The sequence below is a fragment of the Diceros bicornis genome, chromosome 22 (genome assembly GCF_020826845.1).
Source record: "Diceros bicornis minor isolate mBicDic1 chromosome 22, mDicBic1.mat.cur, whole genome shotgun sequence".
Taxonomy (NCBI): domain Eukaryota; kingdom Metazoa; phylum Chordata; class Mammalia; order Perissodactyla; family Rhinocerotidae; genus Diceros; species Diceros bicornis.
The window spans coordinates 8,425,262-8,442,882 of NC_080761.1; the positions used below are offsets into that span (position 1 = coordinate 8,425,262).

General features: G+C 42.0%; 1 protein-coding gene across 4 annotated transcripts in view; it reads right to left on the minus strand.

Annotated features, from left to right (window-relative positions):
• NTRK2 (neurotrophic receptor tyrosine kinase 2) overlaps positions 1-17,621 on the minus strand; it is a 350,327-nt gene that overhangs the window by 280,294 nt on the left and 52,412 nt on the right. For 3 of the 4 annotated variants that reach the window (XM_058565524.1, XM_058565523.1, XM_058565526.1), the window contains exons 8-10: positions 15,739-16,044; positions 3,000-3,035; positions 221-321 (exon numbers count right to left, since the gene is read on the minus strand). In XM_058565524.1, the coding sequence (XP_058421507.1) occupies positions 221-321; positions 3,000-3,035; positions 15,739-16,044 (443 nt within the window). The remainder of the gene's footprint in view (positions 1-220; positions 322-2,999; positions 3,036-15,738; positions 16,045-17,621) is intronic. The other variant, XM_058565525.1, reaches the window with a different exon arrangement.

The window sequence follows — 17,621 nt, forward strand, 5'->3', positions numbered from 1 at the left end:
GGCGCACAAGAGGAAAAGCAATTAAGTCAGAGGCTATAGAGGACATTTATCACTTCCCTTAAACCTTTCTATCAATTCCTCCAAACTTCAGCACCCTATTTACACCTGCACAACAAGAATGTCTTGTTGAAAGACATGCATTGAAGCAGCTCCATTCCTCCAACATGTAAGCATCCAAAGTGCTCAGAACCAACCTAGGAGGCAACTATATCCCACTCACCGACAGATGTTCCCGACCGGTTTTGTCAGCAATGTCTGTGGAAGGGATTTCGTTACTTCTGTTCGTGGTGTCCCCGATGTCATTCGCTGCAGTCCCATAATCTTAAATTGGAGAAACGGGAAAGAGAAGGAGCCATGAAGTTGTCATTATTGCCACCAAACACGAGCCCACAGTCTGACCCAGAACGAAGCAAGACAAATCACAAAGATTCCAAACCACTGACAGCCTGGCTTGGGAGAAGAGTGACCTGGCTGTTGAGTTAAATCCGCTGTGACGTAGGGACCACGCGACGCCAAATTTGTATTCAACCCAGATCTTTACATCACTGTTTTGTTGGTCAAATTCTAAACCAGGTTTAGGGTTTTTCTTTGTACATAAGAATATACCTCTTTTTTGATGACGTTATCTAATATAAATACTAAAGAAAATCGATCATCTAAGAGTCACAGATTTATTAGACCTGGAACAGTCTTTAGAGATTGAGTCCAGTTTTACAGCTGAAGAATGTCAGCTGAGGAAAGTTAAATGACCAGTCTAAGGTCACCTGGCAAGAAGGTGACAGAGCCTAGACATGAACCAGACTTGAAATCAGCAACACTGATCCCTAGGGCAGACGCATCTTATCTGAGTAAGAGTCAGCTGCTCAAGATGGAATGTGGAACTTGGGTCCACATATGAACTTTAATGAAGAGTTCTGAATTGCCAGTGTTTCAGATTCAGAATTAATAGATAGAGACTTGCACCAACACAATATTTAGAATTGTAAGGATATGTTCTCAAATCACCATGTCTCAAATGTAGTTGCCATCTTCTAAATCAATTTTAGTCTACATGGATCAGGATAGAAATAAATGACTGATTTTTTTTTTGTGGGCAAAGTTTTTATTAATAATATTACATATAAAAGGTCAGAGAAAATTCTTGGTAAACTTATTGCAGACAATGCTGTTTATAAATGTTTTATATTTTTATTCTAAACAGATATGGTGCCTTCAATTTCCATCCTAAACAAATAACCTCATTAAGTCAGCCCCAGCTAAACTTCCCTTGGTAGAATTATCATGTTGGCCTCAGGGCAACCAATTTAAATTATATTTTTATTAGCAGAGTGTTCCTTTGAATGTGAATGAAAAGTAACAAAATCATCTATTTTATATCTGTTTGCTGTTTTATTAGCTCCAAAACCACATTCTCACCATTTCCATTTTGAAATGTATTAAAATTTAATTTTAATCAAACACTAAGAGCATTTATTCGCTTATTTTTCCCTCTTCATATTACATCCAGCCACTCATGCAAAATTAAATCATTAAACTATAGTTTAATATCATGACATTTTGACCCAAAGATCCAAAGTGGGATCTGAAGTCAACAAGAAGACATTTTTAAAATCTTGAAGTTACCGGAAAAGAGTCTAAAACATAATTTTAAAATGTAAAATCACAATTCAAACATATTTCTCTGTGACACAATTTGACATACTCCTCCTTAAAACCATATCAAGACAAATAAAAACAAAAAGACACAAATCACACGCACAAAATCATCCAAACCACAGCTTGAAGGATATATAGCTTAACATGCATAAAGAAGGTAAAGACAATATAATTCCCCAGTTAAAAATAGCTCAAGTTAAATACACACACATATAATAAACATACAAACAGAATCATTTTATAGAAAAGATAATGTGTATATATAACATAAAATTAAAGAATAGAATGTTTTATAGAATAAGTTATAAAAATAACATTTTAATCCATCTAACTTTTAATCAAACTTAAATTTCAAGGCAAGTCTTGAAATTTAGCCTGCCACTTTCCCAAACAGAGGCCTCCTGGTCATGAAAGTGGTTTGAAAATCTGTTAAAGATGGATCCCTGGCATTCGATTAAAAATAGAAAAGTACAAATAAAGTATTTGGTTAAAAGCTAACATAGTGGACCTTTTGGCTTCTCTTCTTCCACATTCCTAAGAGAATCCCATTGTATTCAAGGGGTTCAAGAACATATTCCGGGGAAGCTGATCTAAACTGCAGGGGTGGGTCTAGTTAGTTAAGGGTTAATCCATTGCTCCAATCAGTAATGGAGGCAAGAACAGACCACGACCCAACTGGGTCTTAAATTTGATTCAAGGAGAGCTTAGTGGAGGTCACTGGGGAAGTTTCCTTTCTTCTGGAACACTTGCAGAAGCTCTTCCCTTCCTCCCATCAATGTGGATGACAGTAGCCCCTCTGCTGCCTCATCTGATAAGTATAAGGGGCACCAGCTTTCAGTGAAGCTGGCACAATGGACAGAGAGTGTAGGGATGAGAAAACTTGGGTCCCTGATGACACGGTTGAGCTGCTGGTTTAAACAACTCTAAAACATGCCCTACCTTGCAGGTTCCTGTCTGTGAGCCAAACGTCCTTATTATACAAGAAACACAATTTTGAATTGAGTTTACTGTCATAGCCAGAAACTGATACACCTCCCTTTTCTTGGTAGTCATGGCTTTTAAACAGGTAATTAGTTCCCAATTATGGAAACAAAATGTCTGTTACAGCAGAATGGATTTACTACTTCCAAGAACAGAGCATGAGAGAGAAAATGCTATTTACAGGCACTGTAAATATCAAGGGAAAATGGCCATCAATATTGAATGATTTTTGAAATATTATTTTGGCCTATGTAATGCTTGAAGTGTATATTTAACTGAGCTTAAAGGTCTTCTTTTAGTTGATTTATTTCATTTTAGAAAAACATTTAAAAAATACAAAATAAAGACAATATGATAGCTACCTTCATAAATTACATCAGGATAATTTGGGTTTGCACCTAAAAAGCAAAACAAAGCAAAGATTTGTAAGTATGCATTTGGTGTTAAAAAACTACTAACTTATACCCACTAAAATGAGCTAAATATATATGGAAGGTTTTATAACTGAGTAGATGGTTTTATAGGACAGGCAAATAACCTGAAATTCTTGGTTTGCTTCATGTTAACTCTGTTTCCCTCCCCAGTCCCACAACCTCCACCCCTCCAAATAAGAAAACAGATGAATAAACAGAAATCACAAATCACTTTAGCTGGAAAAACTTCAGCAATCAATGAATTATGACTATTTCTTTTTCTTTTCTTTCTTTTTTTTTTTTTCGGTGAGGAAGATTAGCCCTGAGCTATCATCTGTTGCCAGTCCTCTTTTTGCTGAGGAAGACTGGCCCTGGGCTAGCATCCGTGCCCATCTTCCTCTATTTTATATGTGATGCTGCCACAGCATAGCTTGACAAGTGGTGAGTCGGTCTGCGCTGGGGGTTCCAAACCTGCAAACCCCAGGCCCTGAAGCGGAGCTCATGAACTTAACCGCTACGCCACTGGGCCAGCCCCAAGACCATTGCTTTTTTTTTACTGTTTCTCTTATACAGTGGGCCATTTTAATTGCAATTTTGGTATTTTTATTCCAGAGACAGATCATTTCTGTACCACTTTTGCTATTCTCTGATGGTTTAGGGGTTACTTTCAAACTATATTTTGGCACATCCATTTGCGTTCACAAACACATTATTAAACAGCCTGTATAATGATATTTAAAGCACAATTTTGTTCTCCACTTGGTCTTCAGGGAGGGGTTGCAAGGCTAAATAAACCCTTTTTTTGCCCTAATAAAACACAGAAAAATAAATGTTGTTTCTCTATTGAAATGGTTTATGTATAAGAGATTATAAATAAATATATATTTATAGAAAATGCAAAAGTATACGCACTTAATTTTTCTGGATAACTTTGTAGTCATCAAGATGATCAGAATATTCTATTTTAAAGTATTCCCATGAGATTTGCAAAAATACTTTTTAATCTTTTTTAAAATCACTGTCAACAATAGCTGGTGACAAAAACATTTGCTACTGATTCTCCAATCAGAACTAACTGGGTTTCTATATGAAAGCCCACTTGGAAATAAAATTAAATTTCAATATAATATTTAAGTGATTACAAAATGAATTTTCAAAGTACTTCCTATGTTTTTAGTCCTCATTCGCCATGTGAAAAAGTGAAACTTGTAAACCATAAAGCTGACTCAGTTCTCATTTCACTTCTGAGCCCTTAGCAGAAAAATACCATTTACAATAGAGTGAAACTTGAGCCAATTCTCTGTTCATGTATTCTTGAGTGAATAATCAAGATTAGTCTAAATGAAGAAACAAATAAAAGTGGCCCTAGTGTTCAAATTAGAATTTTAACACAGTGCAACTAGAAGAATATCTATTTCAGTGGGGGAAAAATTAAGTAGATGGCTGTGCACTTTGATTCAGGGATGCTGCATACTGCCATGCTTTGCACAGCTCTAGAGGGCGCCATTCAGACTGCAGTCTATGTGAATGGCACCAGCTGAAATTGTGCAGTGCACAACCTCTGCAGCCACATGTGATGGGCCTACATCAATTCATACAAAGTCATCAATTCCAGTAAATTTCAATTGTATTTCAAGTTTTATTATCCCAAACACCATTTCAAAGCAGTTTTGAGTTATAATATGTCAATATGTATTGTCAGAATCATTTGTAGCTGATGTGATACCCTGAGAAGAATCTTGAAAGCTGCCCTGCAGTTTGAGGAGTAATTGAGTGAAAAAAAGCAGCAAGAAATCCTGGTGGCAGCCCTGGTGATGTCACCTGCGGCGTGCCCACCCATCCTCTGAAGTCCTTCCCCTTTGCAAAGTCCCTGGACCAAATGGTGTCCCCTCCCTGGGGGGACTTCCTACCCCTGCAGAAGGAAATATTTTATAACTCCAAGTGAGCAAGACATTCTTTGAACTGCTCAGTAATCCATTCCTTTAGAAGATCTCACTCTAGTCCTCTTCTCACTGTGCCCTCGACATACAGCCTGAATCTGCAAGGCTACCTGTCCACAAGAGTCTATCCTTCACTTCTAGACCTCACTCCAGGTGCCAGGACCCAGAATTCCCTCCCCACAAGCTCCACACCCACTTCCTAGGCCTAGCCAGCCTTTCCCCTACATCTGTCAGCCCACAGGTGGCCATACCACCAGTATGAGCACTCTCTGACCCCAGACCCAAGGGAGGGGTGAGGGCTGAGCTAGGACAGGTGGGCTGAGGGGTCCACATGTACACTCGTGAAGTCTCTCATTGTATAGTCAGAGTCACGGGACAGGGGTCATGGCCAGGGACCAGCTCTACCAAAACTACTATGCTCCAGCCTGGAACTCCAAGAGTCTGAGAATTCAATCTTTAAACCCAGCCTTCCAGGTCATTATAAATATTTATTTGCCAAGGTAGGAGGATAGAACCTATTTTATTTAACAATTCATTAACTTGATTAATATTTTGTAAGTATTTGGATATAAGTATGTGGACCTTCATTGGTACTAGGGTGACCAACCATCCAGACTGCTGAGACAGAGGAGATCCTGAGATCTTGGACTTTATGCTTTAAAACTGGGATAATCCCAGGCAAATCTTTGCAGTTTTCCCAGGAATGAGGGCCTTTCCCAGACGTAGGACTTGTAGTGCACGCTGGGGCGGAATGAGTGGGTCACCCTGATTTGTTCTCCCGCCCTCAGGGACCCAGCACGGGTGAGGGGGGGCCCGCAGTTAGCAGGCGCTCCTACACATGCAATTCCATGAGAAAGTAAAAAGACGGAGGATTCAGAGTCAGATTCCTCTAAGCCGCACATTGAAAGGGCCTCAGTGAATACGACTGCCGTACAGGCTCCATCAGCTTCACGGCAGAGAGGGAACACCCAAACACATCACTCACACAAAGCCCCCAGGAAGATCTAAGAACATCGAATCAATTCAATGTAGCAAATGTCAGTATAGAAAAATGGGATTTGGCGTGGCATCAAAAGTAAGTAGGTTAGCCTATAATCTGAAACAAAGGTCATTTTCCGGATTTAGGATTCATATCAGTGCATACCTTTCCCACCAAGTTCACCAGCAGAACCATTAAGTCATGTCTAAACATTCTGAAAAGCACTACGTTTTCCTAACTTCACTTTCCCAGATGTATGAAAAGTATTGTCACTTTACTTTTGTTATCAGTCATAGCCAAATTTAGTGCAAGATTATGAAACTCGCAGAAAGACAATGTGGGAGGAACAATGATGGGGTTTTTTTCCTCCCTAGCAAACTGTACTATGTCTGATGAGGGCCTAGTCACTGCAAGAAAGAAATGCCTCTCTGTGTACAAAGGCTGAGGACGTCTGGCACATGGGAGGATGCACAGACCTAGAGCTTATGAAAAGCAAGGGTCACGTCACTCCAGCTGACCCCAGATCATTAAGCACAGTATTTTGCTTCTAGCAACTTCTCAATCAAGCTACCTCTCATCATGTTTACACTCCAATAGTGAGGTAGTTGTTAACATCATTTTAAATGCAGACAGAAAAAAAATCACCACTTCCGTTTTAGACTTGTGGCAAAGGTCAAATTTTGAAACTATCCCGCCCTTGTTAAGTCTAATTTCTAACTTGTTCCTTTTACTCAGTGTAAATACATTCACTATATATCGTGATATGCTAAAGGTAGGAACCTCTGTTGGAGATGTTCAGACTAAAAGGTGAATGAGGAAAGAGAAACACTGGAAATGAGAGAAAAAAGCCAATGAAGAGAGAATGAATGAAAGATAAACGAGGAGCATGGACTTGAGTGACGCGCTCTAGTGGGATCTGAGAAGGGTCACACTTCCTTGCATACTGTCCTAGTAGCTCTCATCCAGTGAGAAATCTCAGATTAGGCAGCAGGAGGTGGCGTCAAGCCCTAAAGCTTCAATTGGGAATCTCCAGAATAAAATAGGGCAATCTGGGAACACCATTAACCCCAGGGGCATTGCAAACCAGCAGTGGCCGGTTTCTCCCTCCATCCAGGGCTCAGTCAGTGCAGAGGCTGCAACTGCTCCCATCTGGAAGAAGACGCAGCCGAGCACAAGCGTCTGCCTGTCTGACAGTCAAGTTCTATCTGCTGAAGAGTTTGTTGAGCATCTCCAGGTGCTCCCTCACTTGTGCTTTGTTCTTGACCTGCGGCACACTGTCAGGAATTACGGGAAGAGGACTAACAGGTCCAAGCGCAGCCTGAAGCGCTCCCGGGGAGAGGACCAAGGAGACGGTGCCACAGCCACAGGAGCACTCCTGACAAAGCTCCGGAGACACGCGACGTCTGCGCCTCGAGAGACAGACTGCAGAGCATTCAGGCTTCTAAACACAGGTGATAAAATCACTTTTTCCGTAACTATACCAAACCAAAGCACTGCACCATCCTCTGAATTCCATGCTAAATGACTTAAAGTCAGGGCCTTTTCAATTCCATCTTCCCATCTCGGTTACAGCTCACGAGTAAATCTTATGACTTTATGTAAATCTTCATGAATAAATCTTTATGACTTTTTAACTGTAAGACAACTATCGTTAAAGGAAAAGCACACTTGTAGGGTAAAAAAAAATGTGGGAAGATAGGTAGGCTGACAGTCGGGTTCACTTTCCATTCCGTTGCCAAAATAAAAATAATGATAAGGCCAGAAAACACATGTTTCCTTCCTTTAAGCTTTTAGTCTCTCTCTAATGCCCTAAAAAAAAAAAAAAAAAAAAAAAAAGAGAGAGATTTTTCTTTCAATTCTATTTGCAGACTCCATTTAGTGTGATCTTGAAAAACATTTCAAAGAATTCCATATGATAAAGCAATAGCAAAAGATTTGTTCTTTTCAAAAAACTGCCCTTGCTTTGGCAACAGTGTTTTCTAACGTATGGCAGCTTGCCTTTTGATTTCCACATCCTTCTCCTTTGCCCTTTCTGAAGGGCAGGCTGAACTCAGGGCCCAAAAACATTGGGGGTTCCGATGTCTGGGTTTCATTTCTGGCTGAATGGCTAACGTGCTGTGCAGCATTGGGAGTCTGTTCACTCTTTCTGCAACAAAGGAGTCTTCTGTACAACAGGAGAGGATAATAGGACTGGCTTTGGCAACTCAGGAGCTTCGGGAAGCATAATTAATTAACATGAGCACTCTTGAGACATAAAGAGCTATTTAAGTATAAATCTTAATTATCATGATTATTATGAGTCTGTGGCCAAACCATACTCTTCTCAGTTATTTAAGGCAGAAAAGCAGGTAGAACTTTCTTTCCTTTCACTCCCAAGTCAAGAAGTGGGTCCTGACAAATGGCCTAAGGGACAGGTAGTGGGGGCTTTAGATTTTCCTATTGTGTCATTCGGAGAAAGTTCCTCTCCCAACATTGTTTGGCCTAAATTCACCAAATCTAAATCTGCCAGTTTGAGGGCAATTCTAAGTGCTTCAGAGAGCTCTAGTTCATCCAGACGTCATGAATCTTTTGCTAAAACGGTACGAATGAGAAGCTGTGGGGAAAACTCTTCCAGTATTTATAGTTTGTTCCTGACGCGCATTTTGCATAGGAGACAACTGCTCCCGAATTAGGAAGCATAAGTCACTAACTCCCACTGCTCGTGTGAATGAGCATTCTTGAGCTATGACATTCTTCCTGAATGAGTGGGCCATAAAGACACTCTTTATGTACTGCCTAAAGAAAGGGAAGCTTTAAAACACCGGTCCTTTATCATCTAGTGCTCTGGCTAGGTTTGTTCCAAGCCTAAAGTATTAATCACTTGGGTGATGATTTCGATAAGAGAATCTACTCTAAAACAATCAATGTGTTCATGTTTATAGAAATATCTGACCTTGAAAATTCTCAGAACTTGTGCTTTCTCATCAGAATATGCTAGCAAAGGCTCCAGGTTTCTTCCTCATAACACTTAACAAGCAGTCTTTCTGCCATTAATTTCTGCTTAAAAAGACACCCTTCCCACTTCTAATCTTCACTCAGTCTCCACGCACACTTTTGTGTTCATGAAGGGACTTCTCTATATGTAGGATCAAATTCCAATGACAGCAACATAGTGGATCAATTTCACCTTAGACAACTCTTATTTTTGGCCCATAAGCTAAATAGGATACAGCAGAATCTTTGGAGAATCCTCAGATAACCCTGCTCTCTCTCTGTGTGTGCCTACACTGCTGTCTCCACTTTTTATTCACTCTCCCAAGCCTCCTTAAGCTACATCTTGAATTCATCCTACTTTTTGCCAAACCCAGTTAGAGTGCATCTCTGTACACCAGCTATTCTATATTTTCATCGTTATTACTAGTTGATATCCTCAGGGAGTCAGTAAGGCAATCTTGATGGATACCAGTCCTTCTAGTGGCTTCCCCAGGCTCTGCAGGGCAGAGGTGAACTACCCTCACTACACAAAATGTGGTCCACGGACCTGCAGCATCAGCATCATCGGAGAGGTGGTTAGAAATGCAGGCTCTCAGGCCCTGCTCCAGACTCATGGAATCAGAATCTGCATTTAACAGGATCCCCACCGTATGTGACTCTGACTTTTCCCCACTTTAGTGACTGTATGTATGGTCACTAAAGTTTGAGAAAGCTCTGGTTTACAACTCCATGAGAAGTTTTACGGAAGTCAAAAGGCCCTAGTGGGCCTAAGGGATGGCAATTTTTCAGTGAAACTTAAGGCAAACCTAAAAACAGCCAGATACCCAAATATTGAGGGGGGTGGGTACTCACTGGCAGAGGCTGCAAAAAACATTAGGGGTAAGGGCAGGAGATGTGCTTGGTCCCCAGTGGCACACCTCTGGGCCCTGCTCCAAATGGGGCAGGGGAAGGGGAAATAGCTTAGACACCAGAAGGAGCTTGCATTTACCCACCCTCTCTAGGAACCAAACTTTGACTTAATTTTCTCCTTAAAGGGCCAAGTCTAGAAAGCTCACGTTACAGGTGGCAGAGTCCTGAGGTCCTCTTCCCTAGGCATGCCCAAGATTCTAGATAAGGAAGGACAAAGCCAGTGCCGAGAGAAAAGCAGTTCTGGGCAGAGCGTTTCTCCCTGATGGCTACAGAGCATAAACACAAAGGGAGGCAAGGAATGGGGCCCTTGGACATTACTCTCAGTGCCGACCTCAGGAGAGGAAATATTGAGCTCCCGCCTCTCCCGGGGCAGGTATATGCATCACCCTCAGACAGGCTCATCTTCACAAGAACCTTCTACACAGGTGCTAGAACCCCACATTTTATAGGGAGGAAAGCCAAGTTAAGAGGTGGTAAGAAAATTGCTCAAAGCCACACAGGTCACGGAGGATGGAACTCATATTTGAATCAGATTTGTGTCTCAAACCCAAACCCTTCCCACCATGCCAAATCTTCCCTTTGAATAACGTGGAGAGTGGTGGCTAACTATGCTCAAAAGTCCAAATTCAAGAACTAGATGTGAATGAGTCATTTGGATCTATAGCAAGTAACAGGAGTTTATCTCATTAAAGGTAAAATCTTTGAGGTTCCACCTATTCTATTTAATATTCTCTGTTCAGTGGCTTCCACAAAAAGAGAACAACCAAAGGGGTGCTGAATTCTTCATTGCCTATAATTTCCACACATCTTTAGCGGAACAGTGTTCCTTCCTTTCCTCCATGAGTAGATCCTGCCTAATATGGGGACAGGGACATCCCTGGGAATTAGAAGCTGATCTCTTAGAACCAGGGTGAGGGCAACCAGCGGACAGACATGAAAGCCCAAGGGTTTCTCCACCTTTTCTCGCTTTACGGGTGGTTGGAGTATTTTCCTCTACGGGGGGAGGGCTGTGTTTTATCGCCCCAGTCACACGCCTCCCCTGCCACCTTCCTGAGAAGCAGGACCCGTGCTGTCTCCGCTTTGTAACTCGCTACAGTGGGTAGCCCAGCAGCCTCCGTTTCTCATATCTCCAAGGAGATCTGACATAGTATTCAAAATCCTAGGAGGCTGGTATGACAGGACGTTAAACAAGACTCTTCCTGCCTGAGTAACCGACACCACAGTGAAAGTGCGGCACTCAGAAGCAGGATTCACACAGGAAGTGGCTGAGCACTGGATCCATGTCCTCTGAAATGTCTGATTCACACCGAGACTTTAAGACGTCCCAGAGAAGGGAGAACGAGGGAGGACTTATAAAGAAGTTTCTTTGGGGAGAAGTGTTGCCATTGCCATCAGCCAACCATGAGGCTTCCACGCACCACTCTGAGAACCTGAATTGTGTGGAAGGCTCGGAGGACAAGCGCCTGACTCCTGCCAGAGAAGGCCAAAGCAACCCGTGGTGATGGGAGGCAAGTGGCGTTTGGGTTTGACCTGTACACCCAGAGGTGTCAGACCAAAGGAACGTGAGTGTTCCCCAGAGACCAGATGGAGGCAGCTCGGGAGAAAGTCTGTGTGGGGAGTCTTACGTCCTGACAACAGGGCCCTCTGGAGGGGCAAAGGGACCCCAACAATACAAAGCTACATTCATGGGGGCTGACAAAGGAGCGGCTTCCACCAGCTGGAACAGAGGTGCATTTGCTTCTGTCATGGGAACTGCAGGAGAGGGGACTGCAGAGAGGCATCCAGGAAAGAAGGGCCGTGAATCAGCATTGAACATGCCCACGTCCCCAGAGACAAAGCCACCAGCAAGCACACTTCTCTGCCGTCTGTCCTCCTTGCCCACCCCCTTCCACCCGGGCAGCAGAGGGGCTGACACCTCATTAGCAAGCCCCAGCCCCCACCCCCATATAGCCAGCCTGAAGTTGGAGAGGAGAGGAGACCGGCTGTTAAATCAAGTCCAGAGTTTTGATTTCTAACTCAGGACAGGCATACTATTTCTCAATTGAGATTCTGTCTGCAACCTAAAGTGATCAAAAGATTATCTGTTACTCAACAATTGAGCAGGAAGGTCTAACTCAAATCAGAGCTCTCACCCCAACCGGTGACTCCCAGCCTTGCCTGCACACTGGAATCACTGGGGATCTAAAAATAAAAACAGTGAAGCCCAAGCCTCACCCAGGAGCCACTGAACCAGAGTTGCTAAAAGTAGGCCCCAGGAATACGTACTAAAAACACAATAAAATAAAGTAATAATTACAACTCTCCAGTTGATTCTCATGTGCAACGAGGAACAGGATGGACTCCTCTAAGAGCCAGAGATAAATCCTAGTGAATAAATTTTAAAGGGATGAAGGAAAACAAAAATGAAATAAAAGTAGTTTGACTGTCACAAGGTGTACTCTTCAGTGTGCTAGAAAGATAAACACTATAGTTCTCCAGATTTCATTTTGAAGCTGAAAGTTGCATTTTGTGCTTCAAACATAACCCAAAGCTGACCAGAGCTGAGGTCAGTTCTGAACGTGGGATCCAAAACAATGAGTTTAGTGTTTGGAGTTTGGCGAAGTCTTCCCTCCCTTTCACAGTTACTAGCCAGATCGCCAGTGATTGACAGGTGGGGAAGGCATTGGCCTGGTACCCAGGGTCCTGCTGACATCTAAAGATCTGATAACACCTGTCCTTCCTCATTAGCACCCTGATTGGGTCTGCTGTCAGTGTCTGCAAGGTCCCAACACTCTGGAGAGACATTCTATGGGGATCTTTACTGCCTGCCTACGTCCTCACACCGTGTGGATGGTACCCTCTCGGCCTGGTTGATGCTGGCTCGAGGTCTCTCTCCACTCTTCCTCCGGGTGGAAAGCAGAGTGTCTGCCACTATGTGCAGGGTTTCCATACCATGCGGTACTAAAGGACATCCGGAATGTAATGACGTCTAGTCAGTCCATCCTCTTCCATGTTCACCCATTTTTGTTTTAGGGACTTTTTTGTTATACTTCTGTTTTAATTTGGACACTTTTCATTCTATCTCCAAATAGAGAATGAATTCCTAAGCAAGGTGACCATCCCACGGAAATCTCAGTTCTGAGCCGAGTGAGGAGCACACACTCTAGGGACGGCAGAACTGCCATTTTAATTTTTCAGGCTTCGCATGGCAACGACCCGCCTTCACGGGGATGCCAGGCTGCCTGCTTCCTTGTAAGCCAGGAAACTCGCGATGCAAAAAAGAAGGATCTCATCAAAACAACTGGGAAAGAAATAACTGAAACTTCTTATCAAGAAGATTTGTAAGAGCTAGACTTCTTCCTCAATCACTATCTGAGGATGGCAGAAACACTGAAGGACTATAAACCCAAACTTGACCTGTGGTCCTTAACTTGGAATGTACCTTCAGACCAGCAGGGAAATGATACACATATTTGCTATTTGTTTATTTTTCTTTAGTTTTAAAGGGGAGTTAGAAGGAAAGGAAGCAATTCTAAGAAAGGCCATTATCTGTAGGCTTAGGCTACAAATTTCATGAATATCCGCAAAGATTCTATCACACAAGCCAAGTGAGGTCAATCTCTAATTGGTCACACTGGTTTATGGCCCACTAAGGCCATTTATATCCACTGTCACCTTGGGCCAAGTCTCTTTCATTTCCACTTTCATTTATTACTCCTTGATAGCTGGTCTTTGAGTAAACACTTAAAGAGAAAAAAAAATCAGTCTTTTCTAAAAGCAGACATTTATATTTTAAAGACCTGATTAAAATGAATAAATGAATAAGAAGAGGGAAAGAAAGGAGGGGAGAGAACGTCTTTATAAAATTTAGCTTAATTTTTATTTTTGATAAATAAATGATGATTTCTTTTAAAGGGAATATCTGAGAGACTCCAAGTTATTCTTTTGCCAGAAAACAATTCTTTCCTATTAGTAACTAAGTTAAAACTAACAAAAGTGATCGATAAAAATGAAGCCACGTGGATAAGAGGAGTTAGGGTCTACCAAATATTGGCACCATACAGAAATGTTCAAAAGAATATATGTCAAAATCCTGTCTAAAATAGAAGCTACCGGCTTTACACCAACAGAGCTGTGCACATATCAAAGTACACAGTCCTCTTCTAAAACTTTTAAAGTCCAGACCTTCACGCTGAATCAAGTTCACCTCCAAAGGTTTTAAAAGTCAGTTGCTGACAAAATTCAAATAAAGTCTGAAGTGTAGGTAATAGTGATATACCAGTGTCAGTTTCTTAGTTTTGACAAATGTACTGCAGTAATGCAAGATGTTGACAATAATAACAACTGGGTGAGGGGTCTCTGAGAACTCTCTGCACTGCCTTTGCAACTTTTCTGTAAATCTAAAATTACAAATAAAAAGTTTCTTTAAAAACAAACAAAAAGCAGTTGTCACAATGCAGTTGTCCCAAAGTCTCCGAATTTACCTATAAAGCTGTATTCCCCCAAACGTGCAGGAAGAAACACAGTAGTCCAGAGATTTCCTACAGCAAATGTGGCCGAGCAGCTAAACTCTAAATTAAGAGGAAGATTTAATGGGAAACACAACCACTGCCAAGGGTGTCTGTGTAGGGTGTCCAAACACAGCTTGTTTTATGTGCTCCTGAAAGGCTGTTTGTAAATCAAACTGATATAATTCAAATCACATTTTGAACACAGTAAGGAAGCTTGTACATTTAAAACGCTGTTTAATAAATACCAGGATAATGGAAAGACTCATTACATAATGAGAATGACTGCATTTTCATTTACTATTTGGGAAGGTGGCTTTGCACGTACCACCTCTGTCTATGGGGCCGCCCTGCAAGCCACATAAGCATATGCTGCCCAAGCAGCCCCTGCCCCACAGGGAAAATTTCTATTTTCCCTTCCCTCTGCCAGGCCATCTTTGTGAGGCTGTGATGAACTCAGAGCTATTATGGTGAGGAATTCTGTTCATGTACAGGTCCTAACATCCAAACACAAATCTCAGCCTCCACAATGGGCAACAAGATCAAACGAGTAGAATTCCTCCACTGAACAACAGTACTGAAGCAGGTAGATGCATGGCAATTGTCCCTGCTGTTAGTGGGGCTCACACTTAAAATTCTCCTCCTGGCCGAGGAACGGACTCCTGATGCCAGCCACACTGTTTCCAAGGCAAACCATCGGTCAAGTGGGAACTGCACCATTCCTAGAAAGACCATTCGGGATCTGATCTCAACTCAGTCAGCCCAGGTAAGCAAAACATTCCAGGACACTGGTTTCTCATCCATGGATGAGACAGCAGGATTCTGGATTCTAAACGGATAAGAGGCTAGAAAGTACATCTTCAGTAGCTCATGAGCCAACCAAACACAGTTCATCTGCTCACAGTTTTGCAAGGGCTTTGCCATTATGGGTACAAAATCTCATTAAACACTTGAGACAAAACTAATATGTGTATATCAGATTATTGTTCAAAATTATTCATCCCCCCATCACCTCCTTGGGAGGAGTAAGAGTCCTGCCCATGGACTTGGCTTTGGCTCTGTGACTTGCTTTGGTCAATGGCATAGAGGCTGAAGAGACCATGTGCCAGTCCTGAACCTAGGCCTTAAGAAGCCTTGCATGTTTCTAGTGGCCTTCTTGCATTCTGCACTCGCTATCAGAAACAGATCTCCTGTGTAGCTGCTGCTTCTTCACTCCACACTCCAGAATAAAGACGTGTGGAACAAAACCACCCCAGCTGACCTACAGAACCATGAGCAAGACTAAATCATGGTGTTTTAAGCCACTGGGTTTTGGGATGGTTTATTGTACACATAATTTTGTCAATAGTTGAGTGCTATACCCTATCCTCTCCTCAGATGCAAAAGCATCAGGTACTCACCATCATCGATTCCAGGCCAGCCCATGAAGTGAGCAGAAATCTGTTTCTCATCCTTCCCATACTCATTCTTGGCTACTAACTTGTAGTCCCCATTATTCATGTGAGTGGGATTATCCAGCTGGAGGCAGCCGTGGTACTCCGTGTGATTGGTAACATGGATTTTAGTACAGATGTATTTGGACTCATTCAGTATTGCCCCGTTATAGAACCACTGAAGCGCTGGTTTGGGGTTGCCTTTCACAGTGAATGGAATGCACCAGTGGTGGTCTGAGGTTGGAGATTCGAGAAATGTGATAGTTGGAGCAACTAAATTGAAAAAGAGAGAGTTAATAGTATCAGAATGCTCAGAATTCTCCCATCTCCAGATTTCTGTGTCATCGACAGGGGTTTTATTGAACCATTGTTTGGTTTAAAGAAACACATGACCAGCAACTCTGGAATCCATCAATATTTTGTAACATCATCAAGGTTGATTTAACTCCCTACAGAGAGCTTCAGAGAGACTCCTTTCCCTGCTCTACTTAAAACCCATGCATCACAGTCATTTTTCAAATCTATTCAGTGTGAGAACCAGCTCCAAACAGATCCCAGAGATTTCTGACAGTGGAAAAGGTTCACTTGAAGTCGACTTTGGTTTCTAATATGTATGTCTTGATATTATGTAGATTCATAACCAAAACATTGAGGGCCACTATTTTTATAGTACTTCACCAAATAATACACATATCAACAAAAATGACTGGAAATCTTGTCTGAAGCCCTGATCTCACATAACTTATCTAAAACACATCAAACTGATCAATGCAATAAATGTTGCTACCTATGCTGATTACTACAAAGTGTGATAAATTCATATTTTTCACTGATTGTCAATAGTAAATGCTTTTCAAAAGCATCACATTTCATTATAGTACAGCCATTTTTACTAGGATTTCAGATGTCTATGTTTTTATCCTTTAAATGTCTGGGGTCCTATCTAAACCTGGACAAACAAACTAGAGATTATTTTAATATTAAGTATAAAGCACTTTATGCATTGGAGAAACAACGTCTTTAAATAGAGTACTCAGTACTCCTGAGTGAAGGTATTTAAAATCCCTCATAACTGTTTATTTTAATGTGGTCTGACTTTGATAATTATGCAATCAAAGACTGGAAAAGACCTTTGAGACCTAATGGCGTCATTTTTCAGACGAAGAATCCCACGTCCAACGAGGGTAAGTGACTTGGTCAAGGTTACTGAGCGAGGCAGATCTGGAGTAAGAATCCAGAACTCCTGACGCCTAACCCAGGAGCCCTGCCCTCTCGTGCACTGCTTCCTGGTTGTGTGTGTTCATCACACAAAGGGGAGAAAACCACGGCCTGCTAACAAATACACTCTGAGTGGGGTCACTGCAAGGGTTAGCTCGGTTGTTAATATTCTTTATCACTTATTCCTTCTATTCTTTACCTAAACTTTGATACATAAGGTCAATTCTTGAGACCATGGTGACCACACAGATATTAACCTAAACTGAGAAGATTTTGAATTTAAGTGTCCTTATTTGTAGGTCTGTGTTAGAAACAGTAGGACCACAGTGGAGCAGGGACCACACTTACCTTCCTCCCACCAGCCCAGACCCCCGTGCCCAGGCCCCACGTATTCCTCCCACCATGCTCAAATGAGCTCTTGGTGAGGCATGGGTGTCAGGACATAAAGTTGGAAGCTGGCTGCATATATTTGGGAATAGCATTGACTTCAGGCTTCCGGCAGAGTCAAGATGATGGGAAATTATGAGGCCAGTACCTACTGGGCATGGTGGCAGTACTGACAGTGACAAAGGATGACGGCTGGTGACTTAGTCACTCACTCCAACAATCACATAGTGAATTGTGCTACAAGT